The sequence below is a fragment of the Amblyomma mixtum genome, chromosome 6, assembly GCF_055824585.1.
Source record: "Amblyomma mixtum isolate Tamu chromosome 6, ASM5582458v1, whole genome shotgun sequence".
Lineage (NCBI taxonomy): Eukaryota > Metazoa > Arthropoda > Arachnida > Ixodida > Ixodidae > Amblyomma > Amblyomma mixtum.
Genome location: NC_143017.1, coordinates 71,614,791 through 71,628,807, shown reverse-complemented (window position 1 = coordinate 71,628,807; position 14,017 = coordinate 71,614,791). Strand labels below are relative to the sequence as shown.

At 49.8% G+C, this 14,017-nt stretch overlaps 1 protein-coding gene across 4 annotated transcripts in view; it reads left to right on the top strand.

Annotated features, from left to right (window-relative positions):
• LOC149339354 (nephrin-like) overlaps positions 1 to 14,017 on the top strand; it is a 327,744-nt gene that overhangs the window by 308,221 nt on the left and 5,506 nt on the right. The window contains exons 14-21 of one of the 4 annotated variants that reach the window (XM_089548104.1): positions 526 to 837; positions 1,583 to 1,867; positions 5,942 to 6,250; positions 6,833 to 7,123; positions 8,349 to 8,516; positions 8,803 to 8,832; positions 9,847 to 9,986; positions 11,956 to 12,067. In XM_089548104.1, coding sequence (XP_089404230.1) covers positions 526 to 837; positions 1,583 to 1,867; positions 5,942 to 6,250; positions 6,833 to 7,123; positions 8,349 to 8,516; positions 8,803 to 8,832; positions 9,847 to 9,986; positions 11,956 to 12,067 — 1,647 coding nt within the window. Of the gene's footprint in view, positions 1 to 525; positions 838 to 1,582; positions 1,868 to 5,941; positions 6,251 to 6,832; positions 7,124 to 8,348; positions 8,517 to 8,802; positions 8,833 to 9,843; positions 9,987 to 11,955; positions 12,068 to 14,017 lie in introns of all 4 variants that reach the window. The other 3 variants (XM_089548103.1, XM_089548106.1, XM_089548105.1) reach the window with 3 other exon arrangements.

The window sequence follows — 14,017 nt, the reverse complement described above, 5'->3', positions numbered from 1 at the left end:
ATGTTAAGAGGTAGGAAGCGGGCAGAATGGGTGAGGGAACAAACGCGAGTTAATTACATCTTAGTCGAAATCAAGAGGAAGAAGTGGGCTTGGGCAGGGCATGTAATGCGAAGGCAAGATAACTCATGGTCATTAAGAATAACGGAATGGATTCCAATGGAAGGGAAGCGCAGTAGAGGCCGGCAGAAAGGCGGGCAGATGGGATTAAGAAGTTTGAGGGCATAGGGGTTGCCGCAGCTTGCACAGGACAGGGCTAATTGGAGAGATACGGGAGAGGTCTTTGTCCTGCAGTGGGAGTAGTAAGGCTAACAATGAGTGAGTGAGTGAGTGAGTGAGTGAGTGAGTGAGTGAGTGAGTGAGTGAGTGAGTGAGTGAGTGAGTGAGTGAGTGAGTGAGTGAGTGAGTGAGTGAGTGAGTGAGTGAGTGAGTGAGTGAGTGAGTGAGTGAGTGAGTGAGTGAGTGAGTGAGAAAGTGGAGTTCCTCCCTCCCTCCCTCCCTAATTCTCCCTTTCCCTTCCCTGTGCAGACAAACCCGAGTTCTCGATCGGGCCCCTGGAGCGCTTCGACATCGTCGAGGGCCGCTCCCTGGTCATCAACCTGACGGCGCAGGCCAACCCTCGGCCGGTCAGCTACACCTGGACCAAGGGCGATCGGCGGCTGCCCACAGTGCGCGCTTCGGAGCGCTCCTCCAGCCGTTCGGCGTCCTCGGCGCGCGTGTTCGCCAGCGGCCCGCTGCTCAACCTGACCGCCGTGGAGCGCAGTGACGGAGGCGTCTACGAATGCGAGGCCACCAACAGCGAGGGCTCCACTAAAGTCTCCATCCTAATCAACGTCCAGTGTGAGTAGTGCTCCGCGAATTTCACGGCCAACTGTCAGTGTACAACGCGTGTTTCATACAGCGCAGTGTATGCGCAGCGTGATGATGGTGATGAATTTTAATAACGCGAGTACAGGTTTGGTTTGGTTTATGGCGTTTAACGTCCCAAAGCGACTAAGGTTATGAGAGACGCCGTAGTGAAGGGCTCCGGAAATTTCGACCACCTGGTGTTCTTTAACGTGCACTGACATCGCACAGTACACGGGCCTCTAGAATTTCTCCTCCAAAGAAATTCCAGCCGCCGCGGCCGGGATCGAACCCTCGTCTTTGGGGCCAGCAGCCTAGGGCCATAACCACTGAGCCACCGCGGCAGCAGAACTTGTATTGCTTTCTGGTGATTACATCGCACTTAAGGCTCACACTAGCAAATGCACTCTTGTTTTCTCTCTCTCTCTCTCTCTCTTGTGATTCTTTTTTTGCAGTTTTGTTGCGAAGTAAGAAATTAATGAACCATATTTTTATATTTTTTGTTCGTAAACTCTGTGTAATGAATTGTGTACTATGATATGGACTACGGTGAATTCTTCACCTTTTCGCTAAGGCGAAGCTCTTCGGCGTATTCTTTCATTTGTGGTCGTGCGTTCCGAACCTCTAACAACATCGCAGCTCACTGTGATTGCATATAAGAAGAATAACAAACTTTCTGAGCTTTCGCTATGTTTCCTCTCCGCCTCCTCCTCCTTGTTCTTCCCCTCTTCTACCGCAGACGGCGCCGTGGTCAAGGCGGTCACCGAGACGGTGATCATCGACGCCGGCTCCAACGCGCAGCTCGAGTGTGACGTGGACGCCAAGCCGTTCAACGACGACACCGTGTCGTGGCGGCGGCCGGGCTTCGACATGAGCCGCACGCGCCAGATGATCAAGGGCGACGAGATGCGCTCCGTCTTCACCGTCTACAACGTGTCGCGAGAGGACTCGGGCCCATTCGACTGCGTCGCTCACAACGGCATCGGTGAGGAGGCCGTCAAGACCGCCAACCTCATCGTCAAATGTGAGCAGAATTAAACAACTTTGGCGAAATTGTTTCTTTAAGGCCCGAAGCTCAGCCTGGAATTTCTTTATCGCGTCACGAAACCTTATGGTAGTGTGCAGTGCGCCGCATGGTGCAATGTAGTGTGGCGCCATGGTGCAATATAGTGTGGCGCTCCACGGGATGGCGTGAAATGGTAAGGCACGATACGGCACGGTGTCGTGCAGTATGGTACGATATGGGAGGTTTCTCTTACACAAATGGCCTATAGACTGTGTACAGATTTTTATAGGCTATATTGCCTTCCTATAGATATTTACTTTTGTCTATTCATAGTATATAGACTGTCTATAAGGTTTGTATTGCCTACAAACTAGCATATAAAGTTTGTCTATAGCAAGTCTATAAACAATATAGTCAAGAGTCTATGGAGAGTCAATAGAATGACCGAAGAAATTTTCGTAAGGGCCACAAATGAAAAAAAAAAAAAAGTCTCATTGGGGCATTCATGTCGTGGACATGTGGAGTGGCATTGCACGACTGGCACTTGGGCGGGCAGCACTGCTTTTAATGCGTAAATAAGTATTTTTCTGGTGCTTTTTTAATATCTTTGTGAGCATACGTCGCCCGGGTGCACTTAAAGCAAAAATTTCAATTAGCCAGGAAACCGCAATGCTCGCTTTGAGGCACTTTTCTACTTAGCACGAGGTCTACGAAAATGTCTTTATGATGTAAGATGCAGTTAACGTAAATAAACGCCACGTGAGCGGAACTATAATTCGGCGCGCTTCACTATGGCGCCTCCCGTAGCCCAGTTGCAGATTCGGGAAGTTATTTTCGCACTAGTCAAAGTCTCCTTCTCCACAATAAAACTCCCACCCCGTTCAAACTTCCACGAGTGTGAGGTTTGGCATCTTAGCTTATATATATAGGCTTCTCAGTATATCAGTTTACCGATTAACAAGCTCGTTACAGCGCAATTGAGCTGTGAGTGAGGGTGAGACCAGTAAATTCCTCAATTCAGTCACATATTAAAAAAATAATAATAAATCTGAAATGACTAAACATTTCGTTTTTTTTTCTGAAGTTCAAATGATGCGCGAACTGCTCAAGACGTACAATTTTTCTCTTTTGCTACGGCTGCGAAGTTTGATGCACTGAACGCCGCCTGAGCTCAAGAGCCGTAAAATTCTCGCGCGGCGTAGGCTGTGACTTATATACTTCAGCGCAGTAAGCCGTTTACATCAAACCAATCACCCCTTTTTTTCTCGTCGCCATATTTTAGTTTCCCCTCGAGTCAAATAAACACGGCAACGGGGCTCAAACGTCAAGAAGCGCGAAAAAAAAAAAAAAAAAGGCAAAGCACTACGCGCATAGGTTACGATCTCCTCCACTTTACGGACACGTCGCTCAGATTGCTTGTGGCACGACATTCAGTGTGGCGCAGGAAAGGGGATGGGGGGGGGGGGGGGGGGGGGGGCGAATGCCGCCGCCATAACGTTGCTACAGCCCCGCGACGCTATTTTTCAGCTGGGCTCTAAGTGGAAGCAGCGGGTCGGTCCACCTCTGGACCAACGCGACGCGACGCGACTACGCCACAAATTCTGCCCCTTTTTGTCCGCTTAAACAACCCGTCCGGGAGAGGCTTAGTTTGCGAGCTTAACGCTTTTAAACGACCGCGACACAGTGCGCACATCCGTCTTGCGCTACGCCAGGGCGGCTTTATTAAATTGAGTTGGGCTGCCTGTTTATATTTTCCGACCGGAGACCTTGCGCAGACGTCCCCGAGCGGTGACCGCTGCAGCAGCAGAGGGAAGTGGGGGAGGGGAAGGGGAGAGCGCAGTGAGACAGACACGCAAGCAAGAAGCGGGTGGCGCGCTTGTACTTGTTTGTTTAATAGTAGTCGCCTCTAACGCACTCGGTAAAGACCGCTGAGCGCCGCTTTTCTCACTGCTGCTCCTGCTGTCGCTTTGCCGTTGACACACGAGACGACCGGTTGCCTCCGTTAATAAAAAAATAAAAAAAACATCCGCCATCTGCGTCTGGCATTCGTTACGCGGTTCAGGTGTCGCTTTATGCCCCGAGCACGGCTTTCGCAAAAGTGTTACGCAACTCCGCGCGCGGCGGACTTTATTAGGCTATTAAAACTAAATACAGCAGATTAGTTCCACGCTATAGCGGTGACAGCTCGCGCAATTTTTCGACAGCGTTCCCTGCGGTCCACTTGTTCGGGGGTGAGCGTTTAGCGGGAGCGATTTTGAAGCGCTGGAATGCAATTAAAGAATTTATTTGCAGCTGCCAACCGCGATGAGAAATGAGCTGGGACGGCAAAGGTCACAGTGTATGACGAGGTGCTTCACCGTGAAGGTATTGCGAAGTTCGCGTGTACGGCTGACTGGAAAAAGTGACCGACCGCACGATAAATTGCTTTGCTAAGTGAACCTGCAGCATTCACTGGCGTTTCCCACCGCAGGAGCGATAATCGTAAGGGAAGAGGCTTCGTTGGTACTTCACTGCAGCTGTGCCACTGAGTCACAAGTAGATTTGTATGTTTGGGCGACTCGGCTGAATAGACGGTGGCACGCTGAATCGTAAAGAGTACTGCGGCTAAGGTCCTGGAGCCTGCTACAGGAAAAGACAGAAGCACGCCTCCGGCGGCAGCTTTTCTACCTCGTTTGTTCTTCTTTGACTTCAGTTTTGACTGTGTTTCCTGTCAAAAGAACAGAAAAAAAAAACGCCCATTCAGACTCAACGATTGCACCTGACATTTCGGGCGCGTTCATCCTCTTCGCTGTTTTCCGTGTGCGCTTGATGATATGTAAGAAAAAAAAGGAAGTAAAAGCAATTTCAATTCTCGGGTCCTTTCATGTTTCTATTCTTTCTTTCTGCCTAGCCCATGCCGTCCTGCATGAATTCCGTCCATGTTTTCGGGATTTTCAAATTTTCTTTCTTCTAATCATCCGACGCACATTGAGCTTCTTTGTCGCTCCAGTAGCGCTCATCGTTTCTCTGCGCTTTTTTTTTTCTTTGTTCCCTTGCTACTGGTTTCACGTTGCCTACGTTTATGTAGTTTGTCAGTTGTCTGTAAATTTCTGGTTTGCTTCTAATAACTATTATGAATGGGTGTTTTATTTCCGTGGTTTATTCTAAACTGCACACGAACTGTGCTCGAACTGAGAGGCCATTTTCGAAAATGTTGAGCCCGCTCCGCCACTTTCCCACATGGGGGCAGAGCCGGCTGTAAAGCAGGAAGTTGAAATGCCGTTCCTTTGATGATGTAGCACATGCCAAAAAGGTTTCCACGATTACATTTCGTGATGACAGCTCCAGAGCTTACTCTTTTGGTTCGATCGAAGTAGGCATAATTTCCGTAGAGGGAAGCATTTATTACCACTGAATGGTTCAGGCAAGGACACAATTTTACTTATCGGTAATACCGTCGGAATGCTGGCGCTATGCCAAAACAGATTATTTAATCAACGCTTTTAAGCACTAACAGACACCTTGAAGCACGCACCGTGGCAGCTTTTGCTGCCTCACCAGTAATGAAGCAGAACATGGAATGGTCACTTTTTGAGCCGCCAGGTGTCGCCCCTGAATGCATCTCCATAGGCGCCTTTCTTTCGCATGACTTCATCTGGTTGTTCCTATGAGCTGGGTAAATAGAAAATTCCTAATCGCAACACGTTTTCTAATCTGCCCAATGTCTCTCTGGCTTAACAGCTACCTTCTCCTTGCCTAGGAATCTACGCAGTTACCCAAGAGACCATCTGCTGTTTTTCGCATTACATGCCCTAGTGAAGTCTATTTCTGTTTTTTTGTTTTTTTATTGATTGATTGCATGATTGATGAATGATTGACTAATGATTGACTAATGATTTACTAATGATTGACTAATGATTGACTGGTTGACTAATGATTGACTAATGATTGACTGGTTGACTAATGATTGACTAATGATTGATTGATTACATCCCCGATGATTGATTGATTGATTGATTGATTGATTGATTGATTGATTGATTGATTGATTGATTGATTGATTGATTGATTGATTGATTGATTGCATCCCCTTCACCTCTCCCGTCGTTGCAGTCCGTCCCGAAATCGACCAGAGCCCTCCGCAGCTGAAGGCCGCCGGGCGCGAGGGCGGCACGGCCGAGCTGGTGTGCCGTGCGCAGTCGGCGCCCAACGCCACGTTCTCCTGGTCCCGGGAGGGCGTCGTCATCACGGCCTCCTCGCACCCGGACAAGTACGACGTGTCTGTGCGCCAGATCGACCTCATCACCTTCGAGAGCACGCTGCACGTGCAGCGCATCCGCTCCTCCGACTACGGCCACTACGAGTGCGTGGCCCGCAACGAGTTGGGCTTCGACTCCGCCAAGGTGCACCTGGACACCATCAGTGAGTGCCTGTCTACCACTGGGGGAATCGGGGCGTGCTAATGAACGACCGAAGTGAAAGATGCTTGAAAGCAGGAGAGATTGCACAGGGAGACGCTAGCAGCCACCATTGAGCTCTTGTGCCAGTAGAGGCCGAACCTTCTCGTTCGTGTGCCAGTGTGGAAGCCACCCTAGACACGGTGCACACCTTCATGGCATCGTCGCGTGTCAGGCTCTAGGAGCACGCGGTGACTGTGTTTGGACTAGCAGAAATGCGGAGACGACCTCGCAGCGAAAGTACCGGCACTGGAGCTTCCTGGCTGACGCACGCCGCACAAACAACAGATAGCCATATAAATCAGATTATTTAGGATTAAGAGGCTGTTCGTTGCAGGCACTTATCCGGGTAGCCATCTTCCGTATGGCGCCCAGCTCTTAAGAGTTCTGTTTACCCATCGCGGGTACGCATTTACGATAATCTCGATTCGTACCGAGACACGTCTTCTCTGTTGTAATTTCTCACTGCTGGCTCCGAATTCCCAGGGTGCTAGAGCGGAGATCGGCGAACATTGCTCCTTGTCGTCCTTTTCATTATCTCGACCAGGCGCCCCGGACCCTCCGCTCCAGCTGAAGGTGACCAACGCAACGTACAACAGCCTGACGCTGGTGTGGCGGCCGGGCTTCGACGGCGGCCTGCCCCAGTCCTTCCGCATCCGCTACCGGCAAGCGCAGTCCAGCGAGGGCTACCACTACCAGGACGTCCTGCAGTCCAACGCAACCAGCTACACAGTCGGTGGTCTCCGCCATGACACCGAGTACACGCTGGGCATCATGGCCTTCAACAACTACAGCGATGGAGAGTACCTCAAGGACATCGTCAAGGGAAAGACAACGGGTGAGTTTCTTTCGTATGGCATTCCGCGAAACTCGGGCTGTACGAAGAACACGACTGTAAATTATCCGAGGTAGCCGTCACCTTTAGATTAGCATTTCGGAGAAACATTGGCTGAAATGCTCTTTGAAACGCGCGCCAAAACGACGTTTAGAAACTTGCATTAACTTTTTGGCCGCCACATATAAGCCTGAACGTTTAGTTCCAGCGTCGTTTCAACGAAAAATAAATAAAGAGTGCAAAACTGTTTTGCACCAGAGTATGGAAGCCTGGCATGCACATCGCTGCCACATGCACACTACATTAATATTTTTTTCATTAAACAACAATTTAGTCAATGAATGCCATTTTGTCCTTCATGCTTTCATTATCTGAACTTTCGTATTTGCATTTTCATTATTTGACACCCCTTTGGAACCATACCTTAATTAGCAGTTTACGCTAAAAGTACTTTCGGAGCATTAGCCATGATTTAAAATGAAGCTATGTGTCGAAAAGAGAAACACAAATAATAGGCATTCCGAGTTATATTGCTAAGTTGACATTAATTTTTATTGCTTTTCATCACGCTAGAGCTCCTGGATTGTTCTCCTAGTTGTGCCCAAGTGCACAAATGCCGCTCGATAAAAATTACTGAAAATGGGGCATTACGTGAGAGCCCTCAATTATTACAACTTTCATCAATAAAATATAATTGGTTCATCGTTCACGTCTTTTACAGCAGTCGGAATCCTTCACTGTCTTCGATGAATCGAAAAAAAGTGAAAAATTTTAATGACAAAAGCGTCTGCTGCAGGCCGTTTTTGAAACGAAATGGTCAGGTGCGTGAGAGTGATTGCAGCTCTTCGTTTTAAGCTTCGCCCAGATTCGTCCGCGGCAGAAGCGATCAATCCTTTTCGTTATCGCCAGTTAATCAGCACCACTTCGGGAACAGGGCTAATTATAGCGGCAGCTGTGTTAATGGCGTTGATGAGTGAGTGCCGTCCTGTCGAGGATGAATGCGCTTACGGCGAGTCTGCTCCTTAAAAAAAAGTAAAGAAAAGTGGCACTCAGTGCAATCTTTCTTTTTAATGCGGGCGAATAAAAGCCAGGGCTTACCTTCCGCCATAGCGTATCGCAACACCCCTTCCGCTAACTGGCTTCGTCGCAGGGGCCAAATCGAATTAAGAAACGAAACTATACGTCGTCGTTGCACAATCGACACACGTCGCCCATTCTCGTTTTGCAGACGACGCCCCACCCGCGCTCACCCAGGAGATCCCTCCTCCGGCCAAGATTGACATCCCCAAGATTATCATCACCAGCGTCTCCGTCGTGGGCACGTCGCTGTTGTTCCTCAACATCGTCCTAGTCATTTGTTTCGTTCGCAAACGAAGGAAGAAGCGCCTCGAAGAAGGTAAGCAGGTCGTTCTCACGCTCTTTTCTTTTCTCCTTCTCTCTCTCCTTTCGCTATTCTCTTTGTCGCTTCCATGTCACGTCGTTCCTTTCCCTCAGTCACTCTGCCTCGTTTACTTATGAGGTCTTTACTGCCTTTCGGCTCCGCGAAGATGTCCTGCGCGTGTTTGCTTGCTTTTTTTTTTTCCTTCGTCTTTTTTTGTCACGCTCGGACGCAAAAGGCCTGACGCAATGTCCTTCTATCGCTTCTTCTTTTCTTTCTGCCTGCTCGCCTCTCTTCTGGATAGTTCTATCGCGCTGCACAAAACTCTGCCAGAGTAAGTCGCACTTCCATTTTGCTGCACACCAATCCTCATGCACGCGTTTTTCGTATAACGCATCGCCTTTACGCCCCTGTCCGCTTCTTCTTCTTCTTCGAGAAGTTAAATGAATCCTCATCGCATGAAACACCTTTCACTTATTTTCCTCCACTCCCTCTCCCCCTCGCTTCCGGCAAAATGGAAACAATGTGGAGAGAATCCTCCGCGTCGTTGCTGTGCGCATGCGTATGCAGGACTTAAAGGGCGGCGAAGCGGCATCTCATTGCTCTTTGAAACTGGTGCCGCGATTACTGGCCGCCGTGCATGGTTGCAACATCCTATTCAATTCTTCCACCGCACATCTAGGAGCTGAATTCGGCGAGCTCTTTATGCAACACTTCTAGAGACCACACACAATGTGCACTCTTAGCTTCAGAAAAAAAAAAAAATCGAAAAAGAACTTTCGTCGACCCCAGATTTCAAACACCCCCCTGCCGTTTTGCATGCAAATGCTTGTTCTTGAATGCTTACTCCTCGCTGTCTTCAGTTACTTCATTGCGCACTTCAGCGCGGGGTGGGAGTTTTATTTTTTGGTCTTGCAAGTGTGCGGTTTTATTCGCATGAAGTGTTGTGGGCATGGCGCAATGTGCTTTCTAAAGAAGCGCTGCACTTTTTGTCCCCCCTCTCTCTCCCCTCCGAGTTGGTCTTTATTTTTCCTTTTTTCCCGCGTCCCTTAACGTGTTGAGTACGCTCTCTCTCCTTAGCGCTCGCTTGTTCCGTGGGGCGGCCTGCGCATAACTGCGTCATCACCTCTCTCCTTTTCATGTCCGTGACCCGCGGTTAAAAAACTACGTTCGCGTTGCGACACACTCGATCCTTTGCCTCACCTGGCCGTCTCCTTTTGGAGATGCAACTTTACCGCTGTATGGCTTACGTGCGTTGGAACGTACTTTATTTACCTCTCTCTCTCCCCTCTTTCTCTCCGCCTTCGCTCCATCGTCGCTGCTGCTGTCCACCTGTGCGGCCCAGAAGAGAGCGACCAGTCAAGCAAGACCGCCACGATCGAAATGTACGCGCCGAGCAGCTACAATGAGACCATGAACGGCGAGACGGTCAGTTCCACGTCCGAGAAGAGCGAGGCTTACTCCAATGAGCACAGCGCTGAATATTCGGTGAGTGAGTGGGGCGGACGATGTGCGGCGCGGTGCGGGCAGCTCCGTTTTGTCCTTGAGCGTAACTGCGCAGTTTTTGATAAGTTACTGCACAACGAGGTTCCCTAATGAACGGTTGACGTAGGTTTCCGATAACCTTGTTGCGGTGCTGCTTTTGCAAAAGGCCTTGCGATTTAGGTGAGATGCACCAGCGGATAATGCCTGGCGCTTCGCGTCGGAACCTCGTTGCGCTAAACACGTTACGCCAGGAAGCAGCCATAAATTGGGTGAGAGATATCAGCAGCAAAAAATATTGGCTGGGGCTTAGCTAAGGTTAAGCCTGGATATCTCGAAGCGAAAAGCTGCGGTGATCCGCGATAAACACGCGCTTGCGGCGATTGTCAAACGATGACGCATAGCGCGCGGCAGCGTGCGCCTCTTTTATGCTCCTTTCAAATGTGCATTGCGTACGGCTGCGGCGAAAGGTCAAACGGTGGCGAGGAGGAGAAGTGCCGGCGCACATGCGCAGTAGCCTGCGCCGTGCGTGACGTCACTCGTACTCCGACATACGCCGGCTCACGCGAAGCGCGGTGTTGACTAGTGTAGTGAAGCTTTTCGCTTCAAAAAAAAGAAATGAACTTAGTGTTCTAGATAGATTTTGTTACTTAATGGTTTCCCTAACGTTTCAACTCACCCAATGAAGCCCTCATTCGTGTTGGTTTCCTTTTCTTATTACTTTTCCATTTCTTCATATTTCACTGAAGCGTTGTGAACCACGTCCTCTGTATATCTTCTTGTACAGTGCCAACGTATCATTCCTCTTATGTATTCGTCTACATGCAACGCAGCAAGTCATTGCTATCACGGAAAGTTATACAGAATTATGCATGCCTAGAAAACATTGCAGACGCAGTTTCTACTGCACGCTGTATGTACCAATACAATGAAGTAATCCTTTTAAACGGGTCGCAAATATCCTACAGATTTGTGATAGAGAAGCCTGCGCGCGACGCATTATACTGGAGGCCTAACTTCTCGGGTTCGTCGTTGCGTGTTGTCTGACCGCTACGTACCGGAGCAATGAGATTATAATTTTTTGTTAAATTGCATACGTTTCGAGGGAACGTATCCAGCTCATAACGTTTCTGCAGATTCTGTTTTCGATTCCTTTCTCAAACAGACCAAAAACGCATTCAAATCTCATAACTGGGCTAGCAGGAGAACACGTTCCGAGAGCGTTTTGCACCGGTCCGGAGTTTCTCCGGTTTGTGCGACAAGTTCGGTAAAAATTCCGATTTCTCATGTCTATGTCCCCAGCAAGCGACACAGAGCGCACTTCATTCAGTTCATTCGGCCACCTGCCGACCTGGCTCTTCATTTTTTCCTCCTTTCTTTATTGACGTACACATTCTTCAAGCGCCGTACGTTTCCATCGAAACTGCAAACATTCCATTCCATCATCCGGCGGCCTTGCCTTTCAAGTCTAAAACGAGCACACACAAATGCTCTATGACCCGCGGCGCGACGATCGCTTTTCATAAATACAAAAAGAGCACCTCCAAGGCATGCCGGAGGGGAAAGTAATAAAAAGTGACGGCGCTCATAGAACCTACAAAAATTTTTCCCTACAGGATGTTCCCCGCTACTCTCAGAGAATGCAGCTGCCGCACAAACGCCGCTTCACGTTTCGAAAATGTAGCGGGCGCCAGGTCGATCTTTTTTCCAAAGTTCCGCAGCGCCGAATTTGTATAGCGTGAAATTCAATAGAGGAGAGCGCCGCGCGAGATCGCCGGGTCGACGCAGTCATACAGAGCGGGCGAGCGAGCGGCTTCACCAAAGCACTTCAAAGGCGCGCTCTGCCGCTTCCATACGAGAGCTCGCCAACTCGCGGCCGTAGTATACGCGCGGTTCGGAGTCGCGCGCTGTGCCGCAGCGATTGCCCTGGCAGCGCCTAATGCCTGGGATGCCTGCTTTCCTCCTTTCCCTCCAGGAGGAATCGAGCAAACCCGCCGCGGCCACGTACTTGATCGATCAGGCGAGCGACACCTATGTCCCCGACGGGTCACTGCACTACGCACCCTACAACCGCTACGGCGACGAAGGTAAGACTCCTCCTTTCGCAACTGCGCGAATTGCGGCTGCTCGCATTCTTCTTGCTTTACTTCGGGATAAAGACAGCTTGAGGCGAAGTATGCGAGGTTGCCGCGTGTGCGCCCATGCGCACACACGCAGTAAAACTCAGGACGCGGCACCACTGTTTGCACTTCTCTGAACACCTGGAAAGAAGGCGTTGGCACTGGCGTGTAAACTTGCAGTCTCTGTTGATTGCTTATTTTGGCGAAGAAAGGAGTGGGAAGGATCGTGGAGTAAAGGACAACTCCAACTCACCACAATTATGACGATTTCGTAATTTCGCTCTTGCGCTTGCTTTCTCTGACGTAATCACGCCCTACATCAGCTCGGGCAGGAAATCGTCCCTTTCCTTTGTTCTCCTTCAGCGTTCGTAGTGTGCAAAGAGAGTGCCTCAGCGGCAGCGCTTGGAAACATCTCGGGCAAAACTGATATATGTACAGGTGCAGTCAAAAGTAAATGGAAGGCAACTTTGTCAAAAAAAATTAATTTCTTTAAATCTAGAGCATAGTGGTCCATGCTTGTTGGTGCACAGTGCCATTCGCAAAATCACAATCAGGCTGCACATATGTATTCAGGGATGCATGAATTGGGGGGCCAATGATTAAATTTTTTTTCGTGAATATTGCCTTCCATTTAGTTTTGATTGCACCTGTACCTCGTGAGTGTTTTGTGAGAAATTGCTGTTTCTTTACTGAGCTCCATAACAATTCATCAGCTTTTTTTTTGTTTTTTTCTCTTTAACCACCTCTAAAAACCCTTCCCGATTTAAAATAGAACAGTCGTGTCACTAACTCTGCGTGACCAAATGTAGCCGAAAGAAACTTCATCTCCATTTCCGAAATGTGCCGCGGCCGTTTGTGTTCTAGGACGACGCATTTCGCGTCGCCGCCGCGTTGCCCCTGTGCGCCCTTTCCGCTCGCAGGCATAACATCTCCGCAGAACTGAACCGTCGCCTCGAGTTCTTTGCGCGACGCGCAGAATAACGCACATTCGTGGGGAGCGAACTGCCTCCCGCCCCTCCATAAGCTGCCACCTCGTTTCTCCGCATATATTCTCCCCTCAAACCGCTTTTCCTCTCCCTCTTTTTCCCCCCAACCCGCTTCACGCGGGTAAGGACACACTTTCACGCTCCATTTATTTATAAAGTTCCCACGTTTCTCGTTCGGTTCCTTCCTTGGGGCAGATTTTATTCCGTCTTAGTTCCTTTCGCCCACTCTACACCGTTTACGCGGCGAGACATGCCTGTAACGCGCGGTGTCAGCGATCTCCGCCGCGTTCGCGTGATGACCGCTGGCGGAGGAAGGGTGTGAGGAGGAGCAGCAGCGAGAGAGACATCCGAGGCAGCCAGCCGCCGGCGTTTTGGAGGCGCTCGTACTCGCCCTCGCCCCCCGACATCGCCTCATTTTCTCCTGCACGGAAGCATAATGCGCTTTAATCTGCATATTTTTACCCGGGGTGGCGAGGCTTTTTCCCGGTGATTAAACGCCCCGCTGGGAACAAGCCTAACGACAAGAACGCGCTCTGAAAGCGAGAGAAGGAGGCTGGAGAAGCAAAAGAGAGAAAAAAAATTATGAAGGCAAGTGCTAGCAGAAAAGTAAAAAAAAAAATCGTCCTAAGCAGAGAACCTAAAACTGAGCATGGAACGCGTGAAACACGAAAGAAACTCAAGGACGAAGACCTTTGGGGCTGTTTTTCTTCGTCTTTTTACTTTCTGTTGTCGCGCACACTTTGTAGTACAAAGCAGTGAGGGGCTACCGCTGCGTGCACCCTCTCCGCCTCCCCCCCCCCCCCCCCCCCCCCCACGTTTTCCCTTTACCGCGCCTTCCTCTTCCACTCGTGCCAATTTCTTCGCAGGAACACGAGAGTGCGGCCCGAAACAAGCTAAGCTAAAAGTTGGGCGCTTGTTGGCCGGCTCGCTC